The 22,100-nt window shown below is 46.1% G+C and overlaps 1 protein-coding gene across 7 annotated transcripts in view; it reads right to left on the bottom strand.

Moving 5' to 3' along the window:
- The window catches only part of LOC149350220 (dual specificity calcium/calmodulin-dependent 3',5'-cyclic nucleotide phosphodiesterase 1C-like), a 779,369-nt gene that overhangs the window by 429,485 nt on the left and 327,784 nt on the right, over positions 1–22,100 (bottom strand). Inside the window, exon 2 of one of the 7 annotated variants that reach the window (XM_089579202.1) lies at positions 11,061–11,201. The exons of 5 other annotated variants lie outside the window; for them this stretch is intronic. In XM_089579202.1, coding sequence (XP_089435328.1) covers positions 11,061–11,079 — 19 coding nt within the window. In that variant the 5' untranslated portion in view covers positions 11,080–11,201. The remainder of the gene's footprint in view (positions 1–11,060; positions 11,202–22,100) is intronic. One more of the 7 variants, XM_089579201.1, reaches the window with a different exon arrangement.

Genomic DNA, 22,100 nt, shown 5'->3' with positions numbered 1-22,100 from the left:
TCCAGCACAACTATGGGGAATGCAGCGCGCACACACAAAAAGAAAGTCAAAGGACGCAGACGAAACTGGCAAAAGCGCTCAGCGTCCATCGTCTCTGTTTTTGCGCTGCATTCACATATAGACATGTTGCATCAACACGCTCAGTTTTCCTTTTCCCGCTGATCTTCAGCTACACTTGAAGACGACTTTGCCTGATAACCTCGTCCGCCCGGCCTCCCTCCTGGCATATCAGCGGAATACGATGTTATCCACCTCGAATTTTACTCACGACTGGACTAGCTTTTTGTCGAGTAGCACACTTCCTTTCAGAGAGGCATACACCCACCTGAATATATAGAAGGCGCTTATTCTAAAGGAATTCGAGCCACAAGTGAATACTTTCGTGCCTACGCTGGACGCTGCGAAGAAACAAAGCAGGACCATGGTTTTGAGAAACCGCTGTCTGGGGCGCCCCCGCACCTTGAGGAAGTGGGCACGGTGCCCGCAGTTCTGGCTGTGGAGAGACTGCGGCGCTTGCCACATAACCAAAACCAGTGGCAGGTTAAGCAAAGCAGGGACAAAGGCCAAGTGTTTAGGCTGAGGGCTTTACAAATGCAGCTCGCTTTCCTTTTATCTCCTTTTTATTTTCTCTCCGTTGTTTCCCGTCGCTGCTCCTGCTCAACGTGACTTCGAGCACGTTTCGCACAACCGGGTGCGATTCGTGCGAGCTGAAGCAAAATAAGGCTTCTTCCAAGCACGGCGACTATAGCTTTTTCATCACGCGTACTAAAATGCTTTGTTGGACCCCTATTTTAAAGGAGCGTAAGTATTCGTAAGAAAATTATTTGTCCCCACAGAAGCGATCACTGGTATAACGAGCAAGAACGCAGAAGGAAAACAGAGAGAGAGAGAAGTACAGTCACCGTTGTTTTTCAGTAGTTTACGCAAACTTCGCTGGTTAACTTCAAATATCAGAAGAAAGCATAAATGACTTATGCATGCTTGAAGATTTCCTTAGTTGGCGGCAATTTCATTGTTGGCTTTTTCAGTGGATAGACCGTACGATCTGGTGAGTCGGCAAAGGGTGTTACGAGAGCAAACAGGATATACTATATCCAGTGGCTTTGGTAAGAGCGGCACTGTCAGCAACGAGCAAGGTGTGGCTTTAGACAGGGTTAAGCATGTTATGGCGCTGTTACACCTGAAGGCAATACTCGTATACAATGTGGAGAGCAGGCGCGGGCCGGTGACAGGGCCGCACATCTGCCAGGTAGATAGATAGATGGTCGTCATCATCGCCTGGCAGGACGAGAGAAGCACGGTCCAGCATCCAAAAAAACTGCCTGCCTTACAACGCTTGTCTGTCATGTGTTATTTGTTTGTTCGAAATACGAAACCGGATGTGCACGCAATCCATCCTTTTGAAGCGCACCCTATCAGGAGTGATCAAGACTTGTATGTTTTGCGCATTTGCAACTTAACTGAAACGACACCTTCTAGACATTCGGCCACTATAGGCGGCGAGCTTGTCGCCCCATGCAGTCAGCAGAAAATAGCGCTTCATTATTTCAGACACAAAAAAAAAAAAAGAACGCGAACGGGTGCGCGCAACTGCTAGTACAATATACAACTGCACACAAGCACATACGCGTTTAGCCATTACAGCGAGCGCATGTTCAAAAGCCCATTGATCAGAAGAGGTTTCGACAGAAAACACGCCGCACGTGTTGAACTCTGTTAAACCTGCATCCCATGTCCCGTTGTGGGCTATGCTCACATAGTTTTTACCAATGTGTTTTTTTTTCTTCTTTATGATGTCGATGGAGCAAGGAACATAGGGTAATTAACCGCCGTACACGTTAATGACTGCGCTGAAGGAGCATTCGCACCTGAGGAAGTAACAATGCCAGTGGAGTAATAATGTGGCCGCATCGAACGGGCGCCCAAAGGAACAGGCGGACTGCGAGCGCAACATGATTCATTACTCAACCTAGCACCCCGCGCACCGCTCGAGCTCCCGAGGACATCTCGCGTGGGCTCGGTCCAATATAGTCCTGATTAATCATTGCACATTCTTGCCTGCGCCGCTCTGTTTCGCTTTAGGTGAGGGAGTTTGCGATTGCGTATAGCTTGTCGAGTACAACAGAGTAACGTGCGTGGGTTTGCGTGGATTGCCTCACACATTTCTGCCTGTTCAAAGCTTGAAAGAAAGAAAGCGAGAGAAAGAAAGAAAGAAAGAAAGAAAGGAAGAAAGAGAGAAAGAAAGAGAGAAAGAAAGGGAGAAAGAAAGAAAGAAAGAAAGAAAGAAAGAAAGAAAGAAAGAAAGAAAGAAAGAAAGAAAGAAAGAAAGAAAGAAAGAAAGAAAGAAAGAAAGAAGGAAAGAAGGAAAGAAATAAAGAAAGAAAGAAAGAGAAAACGGCACAAGCGCACGCGAGGTCCTCCAAGCAGAGACTAGGACACAGTCAAGACAACCTTGACGTGGATGCCATGCTGCCAATCGCACGCCGTAAATGACCGGTAAACGCTTTGACGTTTTGCACGCGTGCCTGGCTGCCGCTGTGCCTGCTGTTCTGCACTGTCGGGAAGAGAACAAGATGAAAAATAGAGGCGGGCTAAAGGGAAGGCGGCGACGCGAGCGGCATCTATCTCAAAGATTAATCGGCAAGCTGTCAGCGGTGCCAAGAGCACCGCGCCGAACTCGCAAAATAAAAGCTCCACGCCATTGACGACAAGCGCTCGCGTGCGCCATGCGCAAGCAGGCTAGCTTGCGCCGAAACTGTGTCGCGCGAAAAAAAAAAAAAAAGGTGACGGATGGTTAAAACGAAAAAAAAATAAGCAAAACAAAGACCAGTCACGGAATATGCGCATAGCTCTGGGAAGGGCGCGTGCGCTTAAATAGAGAAAAATGTTATCGCCACGCGTTTGACCCCCGCGCATTGCGCATGTTAAAGCTGGGGCAATTCTGCGGGATGAGCGATTGTCGTGCGCAGGCAGAAAGGCAGCGCGGCGGAGAGGGGACGCGCGCTTTAGCGGAGACGAGGAGACGTCAAACTGCGAGCGCGCCTCGAAAATAGGCTGGCTTTGGCGGCTGCCGCGGGGAAAATTACGCGGCTCAGAGAGAAATGAGCGAATAAAGCGGTAAAAGGCCCAATGTGCCTCGCTTCGAACGGCTATTGGGGAAAATATTTGCCGCAATTTATCACGACTCGCCTTAATTAAGAGGACAGTGCTAGTGGCAGTTTGGAGGGCACTCCTCTCTTTTGCTGGCTTGTCGTTGATCAAGTTGCTACTAAGTCAATACATGCGGCCTCCACTGGACCTGTTAAGAAAAAAAAGGAAGTACGAAGTTCCAAAAGTCTCTCAAAATGACCCAGAGAAGCTCTTCTCTGTGACGGCGTCACCTGTCCTGAACGTTCGCTTTGATTAAAGAGCCAATATTCTTGTTGCGTTCAGTACATTGTCCCCGACATCACCCCTTCCTGCCTGCTTCTTTATTTTTTTCGAGAATTTTGCATTCAAAATGAGGGATTATTAAAAGGCAAGCAGCCGTTACTCTTGTAGGTCTACAACGTGCTCTTATTTCAGTTTTTTTTTTATGTGTGCGTGCATGTATGTTTTGTTTCACGTCCGGCGCCTTTAAAACCTTGCGCTACAGCATGCGCCTCTGCTTCGGCATACGCCGGAGCCGTGCATAGCCGAATGGGGTAAGCTGCAGAAGCGGCGACGTCATGACGTCGATTATACCGATCGCCGCGCTGCGCTGCGCGCTCCCCATTACTCTTTCCCTCTCCGAAGCCCTTTCGCCATGCAGTTCGGCATTTCTATACGTTGGATGTCGTGTGCTGATTGGTTGAGCCAAGCATGCCGGTGACGTACTCGGGCTGCCGAACGCTGGGCTCCTCGGCATCGACTATAGCGCCGTATAAATGCCAGGTCCTTCCGTCTTCTGCGCCGTCTCGTTCTATGAGCGCGCTCCAATCCAAACAAGACAGGTGCGATTGTTTTCTGTTTTCTTTTCCCTGTCTCTGACCTCAATGCACGGAGCGCCGCAATTAGAGTAATGCAGACTGCCGCTTAGGTCCCTCCTTTTTTTTTTCTTTTCTCTGCCTATAGCGCCCTCTATGGGCAACCGAAGGACGCATTCCATGGTGTTGCTGTCGGCCGTGCTACGCTGGTGCGTAGTATGGGAGTAAGGGCAGGCTTATCGTGGTTTCCTTTCACCTAGTAACACGTTTCTAGAAAATGGTCTCGAATATGCTGACGCAGCCAGCGGCGCCCAGTTCTGACTATTCGGTAGATCTTATTACATATAATAATTGTTATTATTACTGCGGACAATATCTTAAGCATTACTGCAGCCACCTTCAGTCTTCGAGTCCATATTTGTATTAACTGCCCGTCTACTCTAATCGGATGAGCAGCGTGCGTAGTTTCACAGCTTTCTGAACACAAGAATTGTGGAGCAAAGTGCTGGAAGCATACGTCGCTTTTTTTTTTTTTTTTACAAAGTAGCTTTTAATAGGTGAAACAGACAGTGCTCATAACTTGTCCGGAGGTAGAGTGAGGCGCTTTTTTGAGAGCTTACTGATCTGCGCACATCCGAGGGTCTCTGGGAGGAGGCATGCTGGCCGCACGCCTCCGCCTAGGCCTTTACTTGGCGACTCCACAGTCCTTGGACATTCCACTTGTATTTGTATGTCCCCGTACAGTTGGCGCATCCTGGGCAACATTCCCTTCAGAGACGCCGGACGACTAGTGGAGAGAAGGACGCTATAAGCGGTGGCTGAAAACTAACTGACAGTCTGCGCTCACCTGTCACTGTCGTGTTGTTCTTTTTTTATGACAGTCCTGCGATGCATCCGCAGAGAAATTTCTCCGAAATGAGCACATTCTCACCAGCTCAGAGCAGAGCCTGGTCTTACAGCGCCAAATGCATTCGACTTCTCAGAGGCGCTCAGAAGCACCGTTATAGAGCTGCTTTTACGATGCGGGCTTGAATCTGGTTATCCGCGTCTCTGCCACAGGGCACAGAATGCTACAACGCAAAACTAACCGGCAAAAAACATAAAAGAAGAAGTGACAACACGCATACTTTGTAGTGGCAATAAAGATGAGTTTAGGTGTTCTTAATGTTAGTAGCAGTAACTCAGAAGGTGGAAATAAAGGCCAATATTTTGTCAAATATTGCTTGACATTTTCTATAGGCGGGGACTTGCGACCCACACTACACAGACTATACATGAGAGAAGACGACGTGGAGTGTAAATTGCTAGATGGAATAGCGACATGCTATATAGGTGTAGCGTTATTTAACGCGTCTCCAAATATTTCGACCCTAGCCGTTTTCTATACCTGGCCTTATAGAAAAATAACCCATCAATTGTCCTCTAGAACGGTTGATCTCCGCATATGAATGATCAAAACGGGACATGAGCCTCGGAACGTACCCAGCGTCCGCTTTGTCGTTAAGGGTAAACACACTAATGCTATCCGCAAACACATAAATGCAGCTAGCTCCGCCAATGCATGGCAGCAAGTCTCGTTGGTGCGCTGTGCTAGGCGCGAACGATCCCCACTGCATCGAGAAAGGACAAACACCGAGTCGCCTGACACTCGCACGGACTCGTCACCGTCACGCCGTTCGGGCAACGTGACGCGAGGTAGGGAAGAAAAAGAGGATAAAATAAAACCCGATGCGACAGACATAAAATGGGCAAGGAAGGAGCAACGCTGTCTTTCAAACGAACACATCCACCGACGCACGAAACCGGCGGGTGAAACTTCGCGGATCTGTCCCGAGCGTTAACGCGCGCCCCGACAAGTATGCAGAAGACAGGGTCAACTGACAACTGCAGAAGGCTTTAAAGAGAAAAAAAAAAAAAAGCAACCGCATCCCTGCTTTTGTAGTTATTTCTGCTGTTAGGTGTTCGTGGGCGGTTCTTTTAGAAACAAATACTTCTGTTCAGTGCCCACAATTTATCAGCGTACAGAGCGTAGCAACACACCTGCCACACTTGACAGATATATGCCACAGACCATACGTAAGTTCTTGCATCATACAGAATGAAACATGAGTATAACAGAACTTTAGAAAAATGGATTTTTCAAGTAGTGTGATTCTATTGACCATAGAGCTTAGATAGCTGCACTCATGTCCAACACTCTTGGATAAAAGTTTTGAACATTCGAAAATTGTAAGGTGCTGTTAAGGAAATATTGAAAGTAATGGCCCATGCTTCCGATGGTAGCAAAATATTTCTTTTAAAGTTTTTCCATTGCTCACATCGAGCAGTTAAGACTGTCATATAAAACCAATGGGGAACGCTTTTGACGACAGCAAAAAAGGTATTAGTAAAAAAATTCAAGCCTGCCGAAGGGAGATCAGCGGATATACAGTGCGTTTCACCTAAGACTGTATGCGCAATTCTTAAATATAGGCTTTTTGAGTTACAAGACCACTTTTTTGGCATAGACTTGTAAGCGGCGTAGTAGATCAGAATACAGCTAAGACATGCTAACCAGCAGGGTGGTTAATAATGAATAGTCAACTTTTTAACAATTACTGATAGGCTCCTTAATTATTCACAGCCATGTAGCCCAACGTAAGTAATATTCATACCACCTTTTAGAATTTCGAAAACGCGGCTACCCTCGACGATGTGGCCACACAAATGTTGGCTATTTCGACGAATTACGTGCACTGGAGGAGTTTCTTTGCCTGCAAGTTTCGCGAAAGTGTACGTATTTTGGCGCGATGTAGCCAAAATTTCTTGTGCCACAGCACCGAGTGTAACTGCGTTTTAGAAATTCTAAAAACTGATATGGACATTACTTACGGTGGGCTACACGCCTCTCACTAATTAAGCAGCCTCAGTAATAGTTCAAAAGTTAACTATTCAATACTAGCAAACCAGCCTGCTGTTGTGTCTTAGCTGTATTCTGATGCGCTACAGCGCTGACAATGCTATGCCGAAAAAAAAGCGACCTTCTAACTCAAAAAAGATCAGTCAAACCTTACAGCACATGAAAAAATTGCGTCCATGAAATCTTTCCCGTTCCAAAATGCTTTTGTCCAGAATTGTTAGGTATATTCGCTTAACCTTTCTTATGCCTAATCACTGCGATCCTTCCAGTATTACGAATCGCATATACCTGATACTTGAAGCCCGAAAGCTCGAACACTTGGTTAAAATGATTGTACGCTCGGGTATTTATATTAAAAGTACCACCTTGGAAATAGTGATACATAAAGTTAAGGTGTCCTTTGAGAAGATAATATATTTAACTACGCTGAGCGCGTCTGAACAATCTCTTCCGGTGACAGCAAACGTATGCAGGCCCCGTCTCTCCAATAAGTGTTATTCGTTTCTACATTTCTTTCTTTGCTCGATTTCGCCTTGGATCTTCTTTTATTCTCTTCTTTGTTGCTTCGTCTCTTCATTTATTTTTTTCCCCATTTTTATAATGTTTTCTTCTGTTTCTTGTTTGTTGTGAACAAGCTCCCTTGCAGTCATCAAGCAAGGACAGTGAGGTGGCAGTGGTTTCAATAGACGTGCCGAGCTGCAGCATTTATTGTTATATCGTTGACCGCGCTGATTACCTTAATTTTCTCCTCCGTAAAATTTTCCTGCGCTTTTACGCCGCGTTTATTATGCATAAACGGTTCGAATACACATTAATTAACCGCTGCTAAACTATGATCCGATTTTTACATTTCACGTTCCGATTACAACCTAGCAACTATGCGCGCGATAAGTTCTTATGATTTTCTGTATATCATACCGTGCTACGCAGGCAAGTTCCCTAGAGAGTGAATTTGGAAGTGAACTGCGATAGTGGAGCGCCACAAACAAAAACATGCGCGCGTAAATTCATGATAAATCATACAAGCAGAAATGAGCAAGTCTAAGCATGCCGAGATTCATACTACGGGTAAACGAGCGATCTGAAGGAGAAACGTGCTGCGCACATTCGATTCCTTTTATTTTTTCTTCCCGAGGCTGCAGTAATGCGTTCCGCAGCAGAAATCGCCTGCGCAAACCGACAATAATCGTTATTCTTCGTAAAGTCCGTTTGCAGATCATGCAGAGTCCTTATTTTATGCAGCCAAAATTGGTAGTTCGGTAACCGGCGGTATGGAACTGGCGCCCATCACGGGCATGTCGACCCATTTAGTATTCAACGACCAATCAGCGTTAAGTTACTCAACCTTGAATTAAAGATTTACGAACAGTCCGACCTGGAACGGTTAGACAGCGTTTGAAGCAGCGACAGCCATTTCGTCAGTTCGTTTGAGAGAACAGGCATGAGGTAAAGCTCTTTTCTATCAATTTGGCCAGCATCCGTTTAAAACAGTTAGGACTAGGTAGCAGGCAGTGTTGTTCGTGCAGTTGCAGCCTACATTTTTCCAGCATAGGTAAAGTGCAAATACACACCGCGTTAATGTGCGTCCACATTCCTCCTGTCCATTCGTGGATGTCGGAACAAGCGGTTCGCAGTCTAACCAGGCTCACCTTTCACTCAAGCAAAGTACACCTAGGCTGAATGACCGAGGAGGTGGGGCGCGGTAAGCCATTGCTGTCACTTTTTCTATTTAGCCCAAGGCGAAGAACGCGGTAACTGTTAGTCTTTCATTTGGAGCACGCAATGTTGGGCTAGTTGATGTTGCATTTCTTCGGACCCCAAACGAGCGCGCACACGGGTGGAAGAGGAACACGCCATTTAAACCATTTTTTTTTACTCATGGAATCCTGCTTTTTAATCTGCATTCTAAGGGTTAAATGGTATAACAGGCGTCCGCGAATTACAGAGAAGAAGACCTCAGAGATAGATATTAATCGTGCAGGCCGTGCATCGTTGATAATTATGAGACTGAATGATGAGGACAAATGCATCCAAACGACGGAACGGAGTTTTCCGCAATATATTTAGGAGAATCCACATTAGAGGAGTAAGGAGGTTAATTACTGGAGTGATAACTTGCTAGCGTTACCCGAACCGAGAGAAATCTTTCTTCAAATGCGAGAATACTTGGAGAGCACGATACACATTTCTTTCGTAGACGTACTGCTATGCTTAGGTGGCTGACAGTGATCAGTTACGCCCTTACTTGGAACGGAGTTAGCCGTAGTTAGGGGTATGTCGTCCGTAGCGACAAGAATAAATAAAATAGAGGAAGAAATTAAATAAGTGAGAAACTTGCCAAAGAAAAGACTGATGTGATAACATGATGCGAACTCAAAGAAAAAAGCAAGTCACAAACACAAACTCGTGACCACTTTCCGAAAAAAAAAAAGGAGAATGCTGTCTCAAAAGTAGCCCTGGAAACAAAAGGTCCTGTACTAGGAAAAACGTGGTCATACGCGCTCTTGCTGCGCGTAGAGAACTAACCATAGTTCGTCTCTGTGAATACTCAGATGGGCGAACAAAAATATGTTTCCAATTAGGTAGTTTAATATAGCGCATGCACGCTTACGTACGCTAAACGCAAACGCTTTGCGGGACATTATGCTCTTTGTCACGCCTGAAATTCTAGTTCAGCGTATGCAAACGGAGACGCGACGATATCATCTGGTGTATAGAAGAGGAATCATTTATGTTTAAAAAAAAAAAACCACACCGCTCTTTAGGACAAGGAGTAGCATAATCATCCCTCGACATAGTAAATTAAAAAAAAATTATCGCTCATACGCCTTATTCTAGGCGAGACGAACTGAAGCGAAAGCCCGATGCCCTATTTGCGACCAGTGCGGGTACTAAAACCCGCAGTAACACCGACGAATTCACTCTGAAGCGAAGGTTCCTGCATGGAAGCGCGCCGCCATGTTGAAAACTCTATTTTAGCGCACGCAAGTGTCACGCGCGCTTAACTCGGGGAACAGCGTACGTTAAGGCTCGATTTGAAATAGCGTTTGGTGCATGCGCACTATTAAGCATGCACGCACTATTAAGCAGCGTACGCTATCCATTTGCGTACGTCTGCGTACGCTGAACTCACACTGCCTATTTCAAGGTTCCACACGCTTCGTTAAAGTTAGCATTGACCGATATTTCTTTAGACCAAGAAGTGGATTATAAGAGAAGGCGAACATAGTACGGTGCGCCATGAAGTCAAGTTGGTACATTATTGGGAGCTTTGCGGAGTTAAGGGGGTCAAAGCAAGTGCAGGATATGGTTAACTGGAGGGATATGGAAATGCCCTTGTCCTGCAGAGTACGTACACTGTAAACAAAAATATAGCCAAAAGGGAGTAAAAATGGTAGCGGCCACCCTTTTTACTCCATTTGTGAAAACATTTACTCCATGAGTGGGGAGTGAAAAGGTGGATTGTCCTCCATTTTACTCCCATGAGGGAATAATGGAGTCAAAATGAGGATTTACCAGCATTTACTTCAGTCTAGAAAGGAAGTTAATTGTGCCAAATACTCCACCAGTGCCGAAATTGAGTAAAAAAACACCATTTTGTGCAATCCGCCCGCCACCTAGCGTCTCGTCTGCTTCTGGTCAGTCGTCTGATAATGGCGGTGAGTGAAGACCGCTTGGTTACCATCGTCGCTGGATCTCCGTTCACTTCTGCTCCTTCCGGGCGCCTGCCGCGGTACAAGATATCGGCTTGTCGCCGTTTTCCGCTACAGTACGGTACATAAATTAATTGCTCCTGTGAAGCCTCCAGTGCTCTAACCATACCTAACTTTCCTTTGTTTGTGTCGCCACCCCGTTACAGCCCCCGCTTAGCCCTAATTCTCACAGGCTTTTTTCAGTGTGGTCCTCGCAATGTATTGCAGCAGATTATGTGTTTCATGAACATGGAACTGTGATAGAACATAGTGTCAACCCTGAGCTCTTGATCGAGCTCATGAGGCTACATTTTTCCTCAGTCATATCGAAACGCCAAGCCTTAATGAAGTGAATATGTAAGCAAACACTGCCGCATGCCACAGGCAGCGCTTCTGCAAACTACTCTCACCTACTTAACGGAGGAATATAGGCAGCACACCCATATCTTCACCGATGGTTCAACTACTAAAGAAACCTCTTCATGTGGCCTTTATGTGCCCTCAACAGGCCATGCGCTTTCTTACCGGCTGCAGCGGAGGACATCCTCTACGACAGCTGAGCTTCACGGCATTAAGGAAGCTGCTTCTTACATCCAGCGCCGAACCGCCGACCGTTGGGTTATCTTCACCGATTCGAAAGCATCTCTCCAGATCCTGGCCAACCTGCTGAAGAAAACGAATCACCAGCCAGTTTCCCTGGACATCGTTTATCTACATCATTTAGCTATTGCCGCAGGCCACTGCATAACATTTCAGTGGGTACCTGCTCACTGTGGCATTCAGGCTAATGAAAAAGCAGATGAAGCGGCCCGTAAGGGCCATCAACATCGGAGATACATTAGAACTTTTTTTTACGAAATCTGATGCGTCCCAGGTGGCCAAAAGTTTTGCTTCCGAAGAAATGTATCGGCTTTGGAGTTTGCCGACATATCAGTACCAATTTCTTCACTCAATCGACCCACATCTTAGATCAAGACTCTCACCCAGAATTCCTCGACATCTGGAAACACTTTATCATCGACTTCGTCTTAATGCTGCATATACAAACGGCTTACGATACCGTTTTAGACAAATGGACAGTCCGCACTGTGACAACTGTGCCGCGATAGAAACTGTGGAGCATATCTTGCTTGAGTGCCCTGCATATGCTAACGAGCGTGCGTACTATGAACATTACATGCAGAAGCTTTGCTCAGTGCCCCTTACAATGGACAAAGTTTTAGGTCCCTTAGCCTGCCTTAGGCAACAGAGACTTGCAATGACTTTTCTATTCACATATTTAAAAGACATTGGACATCTCGATAAGCTTTAAATTCACTTGCACGTCACCTTCATGCATTCTTCATGCAGTGAAGTTCGTCAGCCCATTTGACGGACTATGCACTCCATCACTCCATACGTTACATCAATACTCGCCATTGCATCCTTAGTACCCATTTCATGGCCGCATTTTATCTTCGTTTTTTTTTTTACCTCTTCCACTCTGCTCTCCTTCTGTCTTTATCTCCCAAATTCCCCTCCCTACGCAGAGTAGCATGCCAGCGATTTTTAAACGCCGGCTAAATTCTCTGCTCTTCATTAAAGAGTCTCTCTCTGTCTCTCAAACACTGCCATTCCAAACTACCATCAGGGGTGTTTTCAACTTTTCTGCTCTGGTTTTTAGTGAAATATAGCGTGGTGCATGACCGTGCAAACTACTCAGCGACTCCTCAGTTTTGAACTATTGATTATAATGTTACATCCCTTTATCTACAAACACGGCCAACCAAACGAGCTCGTACAGCAAAGGGAGCCGACAAGCAGACGACTCCTGCCGCCTACTCCGCCGCTGGGCTTGCAAACAACGAATAGAATGCGTGACGCGGAGTTACGTTAGGGCAGCGCAGCTTCCCAAGTTGGGTTGCCGGCGGCCCGCAGAGCTACTGCCCGTTTCCATCGCTGTCACTGTAAGAATGAGCCTGAATGAGGACGAATAAACTATAAACATCACGCCATTTTCGGGCTCCATTTCTATAAGGGAGTAAAAAATTTACTTCCTTTTGACTCCTTAATAACTCCCTTATATAAGGGAGTAAATAAAAAACAGCATACATATGGAGTAAAGAAACCTCCTTTTGGGTGTGCGTTAGAGGACAAGCCATTTACTCCCTTTTGGGTGTTTTTTTTTTGCTAACAGTGTAGTGTGGTTGCTGGCGATGGTGTTTGCAACTTAATATTTTCAATTCTGTACAATGAAGGTGTAAACGGAGCAGCAATGGTGCGATTCAATGCACTGCAAAACTTTACCTATCGTTTGTATTCACTGCCTTGCTTCAGCGTAAAGCCCATAAGCAAATAAATGCTATACGTCACGTCGGGGTGCACTCGCAGTGAAAGAGACATATTCGCGCACGTTGCTTGCCTCGCTGCCTCGTGGACCAAAGTGGGATGTTATGCACTGAAAGCGCACTGTCCAGCCTGAATTATTTATGAGACGACGGAGATCGATGACTTTTCTAGGAAAGGAGACGCGAACGCCATACGTTGGTGGTTGACGCGGGAAGCTCGAGAATCATGGAGGTTTACTGCACAACAGGTAATACGAGGTGAAGATGCTTAAGGAACCACATTCTGCAAAGCTCTGAAGTTGTACATAACGTCTTAATATTTATACGGTGGCGTGAATGGTGGAATATATTAAGCAGCCATGTCTGTGCCATACACGTGAGGCTGACAGGTTCGTTAGCGTACGTACAAAAGCCGACATATGAAGACGCATTTAAATATGTCAGCAAGAGGAAACTGCTCGGTGCTGGAGGCCCACTTCATTGAAACACAGAACGCTGAACAATTTTGATATTATATGTATACAGTTAACACTAAAAGCAAATACAAAAACCAAAAAGGCAGAAGTAAACTAAAGGCGTGATACATGAAAAAGAAGAAACTGACGAAGCAAACGTAAAAGGGAAGGAACAAGAGGCAACAGTAATTTGAAACCCTGCAATAGGCCAAATCTCTGCGGCTCTGACTTCGAGCTTCTCAGTTCACTGCATTCGGGCGTTTCGCCCCGCCGCGGTGGCTCAGTGGTTACGGCGCTCGGCTGCTGACCCGAAAGACGCGGCTTCGATCTCGGCCGCGGCGGCTGAATTTCGATGGAGGCGAAATTCTAGAGGCCCGTGTGCTGTGCGATGTCAGTGCACGTTAAAGAACCCCAGGTGGTCGAAATTTCCGGAGCCCTTCACTACAGCGTCCCTCATAGCCTGAGTTGCTTTGGGACGTTAAACCCCAATAAACCTAACCAAACCAACATTCGGGCGTTTCTTACTTGAACAGCTCTGTCGTGGCTATGTCGTGTTGTTCCTAATTCGAACAGTTTACCGCTAGACGCCGCAAAGAAAAAGAGCTTAGAGGAAGAATTCTTCTTTGAGGCGCTCAACTGCCATAGACCGTTGATAAGGATTGCAGCAAAAAATGGTAAGGGGGGACTGTTTTCCAGTCAAGGCGAAAACTGCCAGCATTATATCGCACAGCTGCGTCCTCTGAAATACGATCTGTTGATGTAACGGCAGAGAAAACCTCAGCAGTAGCAATAGTCCGGGTCTTGTGCCTCAAAGAGATTCCGAGTAAGTCGGATAACTAGAAACTAAGCATGCTATATACAAGGCCTATGCGTCACCGAGTCCGACAAGAGAGGAAGCTGCTTGTATTAACGCAGAGTAAAAAGGTTTCCCTGACAATATGCTTCAGGCAAAGATGCTAGTCCCTTAGAAATTACAGTGCAGCACGCACAGCTTCTGTTAGCTTAGACCTCAGTGGAACACTGTATGCGCTTAGGGGTGCTCGCACGCATTCGAGAGGGGCGTAAACAAAACGAAGCCTTTATTAATGCATGAGAAGTGAGGGGCGCCGCGTTGGGTCGAGTATTGATTGTTGCTGATTTCGCCACCGCGTGGCCACCTCCTGAGAATTTTCTCATCTGGTTTTGGTCAGAGCTTCTTGTCTATAGATGCAGGTAGCTGTGTAAAAACAGCCCTATAGGAGCTTGATGAAACGTTTTATTTATATTTACGGGGATAGGTAAGGACTTTCTCCGTAGAATGTAGTGACTATCAGAGGAGTTGCCGGCGCCGTAGCATGCACAATCCGACACTATACCGCACTCATCTTCTGACCAAGGACAGTGTTGCTGTACAAAGGCACATGCTATAGTGGGCCGTGGGACGGATGTTTTCGACAACGTGCAACGTGTTCCCGGTTTTCCAAACTGTGTTGCGTGCCATATATATCACTGTCTCCCACTCCCCAACGAAAAAGGCGAAAAGTCGGAGTTTATCTTTTATGCGTCGCTGTGTTTAATTGCTCCTTAGCATACTTATTTCGTGGGCTCAAATTAAACGACGACGTTGCAGAGCACGAAGCAATCAAAATAAAATATAAAATGACCACAACGAGTGTGAAAATCGATATGCCATCGAGAAAAAAAAAGATTTAAAAACTCATGATATTACATTGAAGCCAATGGCGCTCAACTAGAGCTTTTGTGCGGACATCGTGCAATCCAGTCACCAGTGTAACTCTGCAGAAAGTCTGCTCTGCGATCAGTTTGCCGCGATGTCTTATTCCCTGCGAAGCGGAGATGCCTTACGAGCAACCCAAGCTCACAGAGAAGCTACTGGGCTGCGCTTTTCTGTTGGGAAAAAAAATTGCGCTTTAAACTCACCGTCTGGAAAGGGAAACTCAATAATTACGCAATATTCTTCTCTATTAAAGCATCGCTGATGAACTATTATAAAGACGCGAAGGCCAAAGTTTTTCAAGTTTTGATGCAAACATTATTCGGCACTTCTCTTTCCTGTTTACTGCCGGGACTGCGAAATAGTTCTTATACTAAACTTTAGCCCTCATAGCAAACTCTGTCTGATCAAAGTTACCCTTTCAACAGGATCATGACTTCACGAAACTCTTTAAGGCTGTACCCTAAACTTACTGTGCGATGTCAGTGCACGTTAAAGAACCCCAGGTGGTCGAAATTTCCGGAGCCTTTCACTACGGCGTCTCTCATAGCCTTAGTCGCTTTGGGACGTTAAACCCCATAAACCAACCAACCAACCAACCTAAACCTACTTGGCAGACATTGGGGTTGACCAGCCACCGCGTCAAACCAGCAACGGTTAAAGCGCAGTCGTTCAGAGCGGGGCAGCAAGTTAGAAACAAAAAACAAAATGAAAGTCTTTTCCATCAACGTATACGTATACGTGGTATCGCATGATTATTGAAAATCCGGAGTAATCTATTCCTAAACTTCGTCCGCTGGAAGGAACGTCGGCCACTAAACGACAAAAAAAGAGTGAAGACCTAATCCAAGGAGACGCCGCGGGAAAAAAAAAAAGCCCACAAACTCGAAAGCCAACGCCACACTTTTGGCCCATTCCAAAAACGCACTTGGATCAAATCACGTCCGCGGAATAGCTCCGAGAAGACATAAATTCGGACCGGATGCAATTCTGTCTTCTTTATCTCGCCGCGCAGCTACAGCACCGTAAACGGGCGGCGTGGCGGCGGCGGCGTCTCTGCCGCTCGCAGTCGAGCACCCGCGTCTTGTTGGGATGCACGTGCCCGCGCATCCCAACAACCGGAACGGCAGAACTGACACGCGCCGGCCATCGTAAATCGCCCCTTCCACCGACCGACCGCCTGTATTTAAACCAAGTCCGACGGTGTATGTAGGCGGCGTATACACACTCGACTTACGTGACGCCGTAGCATACATCTTCATTATTCTTTCCCGTTCCTCTCCTCCAAGTGTACAATGGGCCACCCCCACAATATCTATATACTGCGTTCACAACGCGCCTAGCATTTGCATCGCGCATGAGAAGACTGACTGCAGGTCCGTGCAAATCTCGGCGAGTTATTTCTGTACGGCCCCTAGACGTTACATGCCGAATACAAACTGCCTCGTGTCTTAGACTGTTTTCTAAGACAGCACGGCTGAGATTCACGTTGATGTTCCGAAATCGTATATTTCCCCTGCCGCTGTGACTGCTCAAAGCGAACCCTCCGTTTTTATAGCACCGTGATATGTTCAGCTCGTCCAGTAGTCCTTTGCAAAGAAGTAACAGCGTGAGCTGTATATTTCTACATTGCGCTCTGAGGGGTGCAGTCCACTTCTCTGGCGAACAGCGGTTGAATATTCAGTGGCGGGTGCTTTTGTGAAGAGTCAGTTATGTCTTTAAATCGACGGACAAGCATATGTGGGGCTTTCGAAAAGCGGACACTTTAGCAGTACTTATCTTAAGAAGAGAGGAAACACTTTTTTTTCTACCTGTCCAACATTCTTTCCACACCCAAGCAGAAGGCAAGAATATTTATGACCATTTAAAATATCTTTAATGCAACAATATCAAGTGGAAGCTTGCCAAGTTCAAACCAACAAGAGAAACTGAAAGGTCGATTCGAGTACCTGGGCTAAATGCAAATTAGGTGCGCTACCACTGTGTGGCCATTCATCATCATCATCAGCCTGACTACGCCCACTGCAGAGCAAAGGCCTCTCCCATGTCTCTCCAATTAACCCTGTCCTTCGCCAGTTGCGGCCACTGTATTCCCGTAAAGTTCTTAATCACATCCGCCCACCTAACTTTCTTCCGCCCCCTGCTACGCTTGCCTTCTCTTGGAATCCACTCCGTTACCCTTAAGGATCAGCGGTTATAATGCCTTCGCATTACATGCCCTGCCCAAGCCCACTTCTTCCTCTTGATTTCGACTAGGATTTCATTAACCTGCGTTTGTTAGCATAGGGTTAGGGGCAAGTTGGGCATGAAGGGGAGGTTCGGAGACGGCAGAGGGAAAAAAAATGGGAAGGAGTGAGGAGTGTATTTAAAGTATTATAAACACTAAATTTTTGCTTGCATGTTTTCTTATAACAAATACTGCGTTAAACATCAGCATACAAGCATACAAGAGCCGAATGATGGCTGTAGTGTGTAAGGAGTGTCTAGGTAACGCGAGGAACGACAAAAGCTGCAATATAATCGCTCGCTGATACGAAGTTTTGATTCCCTACAACGCCTAAGTTAGCCGGCTTCGAGAGCTAAAATAACATAAAACAACGTATCAGCTGTTTTTGTTCATGCCCCAGGTGACCTAAAAACTCCTTGTACGTCACAGCCATCCTTCGGTTTATGAAACTGAAACAGCATGAGAGAAGAAATTCAACCAGAAATCGCAGGCGTATACCACGCGGGGATCCATGTATTCTAATGTCTTATGCCTCATTACAGAGAAGACAACATGCGACTAAAATAAGGTGTCTACAGTCATTTAAGCGGATGTGCCGGAGAATGCGCACTTGTGGAGTGGTGAGGAAACAACAGAACACTTTGTTCAGCAACCGCAGCAGTTTTCTGTGAGCGTAACTCAATTGCATGAATTTTTTCAAAGGTCGACATAGCCGATGCGCAGTTAAGTGATTCTGTACTGTCGATTACTACCATTGCCTACTCGTAAAAGGAAGGCGTGAACTTTTCTGTTAAAACATATCTTTTACTGGCCGACTTTCCCGCATGATTCAAACTTTCAGAAGTTGTGAAAGCAAAGCAAAAAAAAACAACAAAACGGTGCAGTGCCGAGCGCATGACGTTAGAAAAGGTTCAGCAAACCCTGATGTCTGCGGCCGGCTTTTCGAACTTGAGCATCGCGTAAACGATGCAAGCAACCAGCGCAGAAACGTTTCAGCAACCAGAACCCATCAGCCAGGGCAACGGCCTCCAGTTTCGCTTCGAAAGTTCCAGAGGTAACGTTACGAGGAGACGAACGATCCAAGCCTTCCTGGTTGTGCTGCCCCGGTCTCTGCCGTACACTTTTCGTCACGCTCGAGAGGAAGGAATTCGTGCAGTCTTTTGCGTCACGCAGCGCTGTTTTCCGCCAGGACACTTTCAAAGAGTTTCGAAGGTGACGGATGACGCTAGTCCGACCCTGCAGCTCAGCCATCTTTCTTTATTCTGTCTCTCTTTTTGCTTTAGAAGGAACTATAAAGCCGAAAGTGAAAGAAGCAAAGGAATACGTTCTGTCTTGACTCGCAGCATGCAGCATACTCTGAAGCGTGAAGCGCCCGCGCCTAGACGTCCTCGAAACAAGGCGGCGACCCATAACAGCCTCCTTACGCCTCCCCCACAGTTGCAAGACCGCGCCGTCCGATGCGCATTATTCACGCTGCAGGACCAGCCTCTTTACGAAAGGCATCACTGCGTGTTCTTGCGAAAGTATTACGATCTTCTTGCCAAAAAGCTCTGACTGTGCAATACGAGCACTTTGCTTTTGAATGGAGCTATATCTCGCTCTCTTTTTTTTTTTTTTCTGAAGTGGCATCTGCTTATGGAAGGTAAGAGGCCACTTAGTCGGATGACCCCTTTTTGGGGCTACACGTACTGAATAGTCGGAGGACTGAGGTGAGGACATCCTGACCGCTCATCTGTATCCCAGCCTGCTTTCATTATTAGCTTTAAAAAATCCACAGACGATCGTACGATGGTACATACGACAAACCTGCGTTAACTGCATGGTCGGACAACATTTCGCTTTTACTTTGATCGCCTTGCAATTGCTTCTTTGAAGTCTATTTCACCGTCGCTTTTTCGTTGCGCTCTTGCGTGGGCTTCTCGTGGGCGGAGGCCTTCTGGAGAGCGCAGGTGTGTGGCTCGTAGGTGGGAGACGCACTTTCACCGGCGGGTGCCCGGATCCACTCCGAAACGCTAGGGGCGCTGGCGAGCGGAGGCTTCACAGAAACCAACGTCATTTCGTTGAAAAAAAAAAGACTATACTGTTAACGCAGTAAAAAGTGTCTGCGAAATACTTCTAAGGTTCGCCGTATACATGCTGATGGAAAGTAGTTCTGTAGGTAGTTTGTTAAAAGTGTGTATTCTGCTACACTAGCCCATTATGCACCGTTACTTGCGGCTGCCAATAGACCTTTTCACATTTGCCTTTTTGAGCACCACTAGACTGTGCCAGCAGCGTTCTGATTGGTGGATTTCATACAGGCATCTACCGCGCATACGCAGCGCAGTCCAACACGCATTTGCGCTCAATCCAGCTGTGAGCAGTGGAAAGGTAGCGTGCTGCCGTGGTAAAGCGCCGCATAGGGCTGGCATATCCAGCTGGCTAAAGTATTGGAAGAACAAAGAAGTTGCAGTCTCTTCGAAGCTTACTGACGTCTATTAATAATATTTTGTCGGAACGTATCACTAAAACCTAGCAGCTTTTTGCACCACAGGAACGCGACTACGCGTAAATATAGCAAACGTGTCGAGCTTCAAGGGAGTAACTTGCGGATGGTAAACAAGCGTAACTTTGCCGCACTTAAAATGCTGGACACGTCTTCTTTGTTGCTGCATCATGTTGTACTTTGGCCTTTTAGTGCCATCATGAACATAGAGTTTCTTACTATTACCTAGAGGGAAAGCTGGCAGCCCGTCTATGGGAGTTTGCATGGCGACCCCTCGAGACCACTTCAGTCACCATGGGCGCTCAAAGCATCATGGGGCGGTGAGCTACTTGTTGCGGAACTGTAACTTTTGGCCAAAAAATAATAGAAAAATAAAGCTGTTTGATAACTACAAACGTCCTAACATTCAATATCTTGTCTAATGATTGCAACAAACGAGCAGAAAAGCATTTAAGTGCAAAGTTTGCCCAAAATAAGAGACGACTCGCTCTCCTATTGGCCAAGTAGTGAACACTATAAAAACTAATATTTCGTAATTAACAGGAGCACTTTTAAAAATAAATATGTTTTAAAAAAAATGTTGTTGCTTAGATACTTTAATAGGTTTTTTAATGGCATTTCGGAAAAGTGAAACCTTTTATTGGCGTTGTGTGTCGTCGCGTTTTCACTACTATGGGTTTTGCCCACTGCGTTCGCGCGAAAGTCGTCTGCGCACACACGAACAGCGTTTTCGAAATGAAACATCTTAGTAGTGCCACTCCATGTTCCCGAAAAACTACGACTGTCTCGCAACAAGTAGCTCACCGCCCCATGATGCTTTGAGCGTCCATGGTGGCTGAAGCGCAGCGCCGCCAGCTTTCCCTCTAGGTAATAGTAAGAAACTCTATGATCATGAAGGCTACAGGTGGAGACGCTTGGTTAACACACAAAAAAATGCCGCGTCAGAGTGCGCATAAAAAAAATAAAACATTAACCTGAGGAACATGAAAAAAAAAAGAAGGTACGAAGAAATTAAACTAAGACCGATGCTAGGCTGGAGAGCGAGAATAAGTTGTCAAACCCAATATTCTCCACGTTGTGATAAAATTTCAAACTGCCCTAATAATCGCCAAAAAAAAAAAGATATCAAGCTGTAACTTGAAGGCAGGCAAGGCTTCTAATCGCTGTTATAATTATGTGAGTCAACGAAGAGAGTTTTTTTTTTTTTTCGCGAAACGAAAAGGAGTTGTTTCAAATTTATCCAGCTTTTTCGCCCACACTTTTTATTGTCTTTTTTTATACTCTGAAACATTCAGCTCACTTTCGTACTTCTGTCATTTGTTTCCCTTCCCAACCATCCCTAGTTTTCTCAGTGCATGCCGAGCAAAAGAATGTACGCATCTAGTTTCCGAAATAGAGGGTGAGACTTATTTAAACCCCATGGAGTTGACCCTCGGATTGCTAAGAGCAATCGCTGGTATGGAGTGCCCTAGAAACCCGCGTCTGCAGCAACAAAAAGAAAGGAAACAAGAGGACAGACTCAAAAACCAACCCGAAACGGACCGTACGCGATGTTCACAAGGAAGACGAGCTTAAAGTCAAAACGAGGAAGCGAAAGCGAATTCGGATAGCCAGCTAGAACAGATCGAGCATGCCTTTTTTTTTTCAGCAAATATACGCACGCACGACCAGATACGTTTGCACAGAGGGATAAAAGTGCCAATCAAACGTGTTCGCCATGAGCCGCCGCGCGTTCTTCTTCTTTTCGTTGTAATACGCAAGAACTATTTCTTCCTTCTTTCCTTTCTTCCTTTCTTTCTTCCTTTTGTTCCTTACTTCCTTCCTTCCTCCCTTTCTTTCTTTCTTTCTTTCTTTCTTTCTTTCTTTCTTTCTTTCTTTATTTATTTATTTCTTTCTTTCCTTCTTTCTTTCTTTCTTTCTTTCTTCCTTTCTTTCTTTCTTTCTTTCTTCCTTTCTTCCTTTCTTTCCTTCTTTCTTTCTTTCTTCCTTCCTTTCTTTCTTTCTTTCTTTCTTTCTCTCTCTCTTTCTCTCTTTCTTTAGAAGCTTATTTCAACGATCTCTCCTGTCCAATACGGCGCTTTCTTGATAAAAGCTCGTTTGTCCTGCTCTCAGTTAAAGTTCTTGTATTGCCAGTGACCAGCCGCACAATGGCGGTCTGGAAGACACGCCGCCAGATCGCGTTGTCCGAGAGCAGAGTAGCGCGTCGCTTGCGGCGCTCCCTCCCTCCCAGCCAACGCCCGCTGCGACGGCCGAGAGGACAGCGCGAAGCAGCAGGTCTCCACCGGGGAGGAGGAGTCGCCGCGGCGCTTGCAGGGCACGTCGGCGGCAGGACGTGGGGCGTCCGAGGCCTCCTCCGT

Source organism: Amblyomma mixtum, chromosome 3, assembly GCF_055824585.1.
Source record: "Amblyomma mixtum isolate Tamu chromosome 3, ASM5582458v1, whole genome shotgun sequence".
NCBI classification, from domain to species: domain Eukaryota; kingdom Metazoa; phylum Arthropoda; class Arachnida; order Ixodida; family Ixodidae; genus Amblyomma; species Amblyomma mixtum.
The sequence above is the reverse complement of the archived record's forward strand: the minus strand, read 5'-3'. Positions and strand labels throughout refer to the sequence as shown.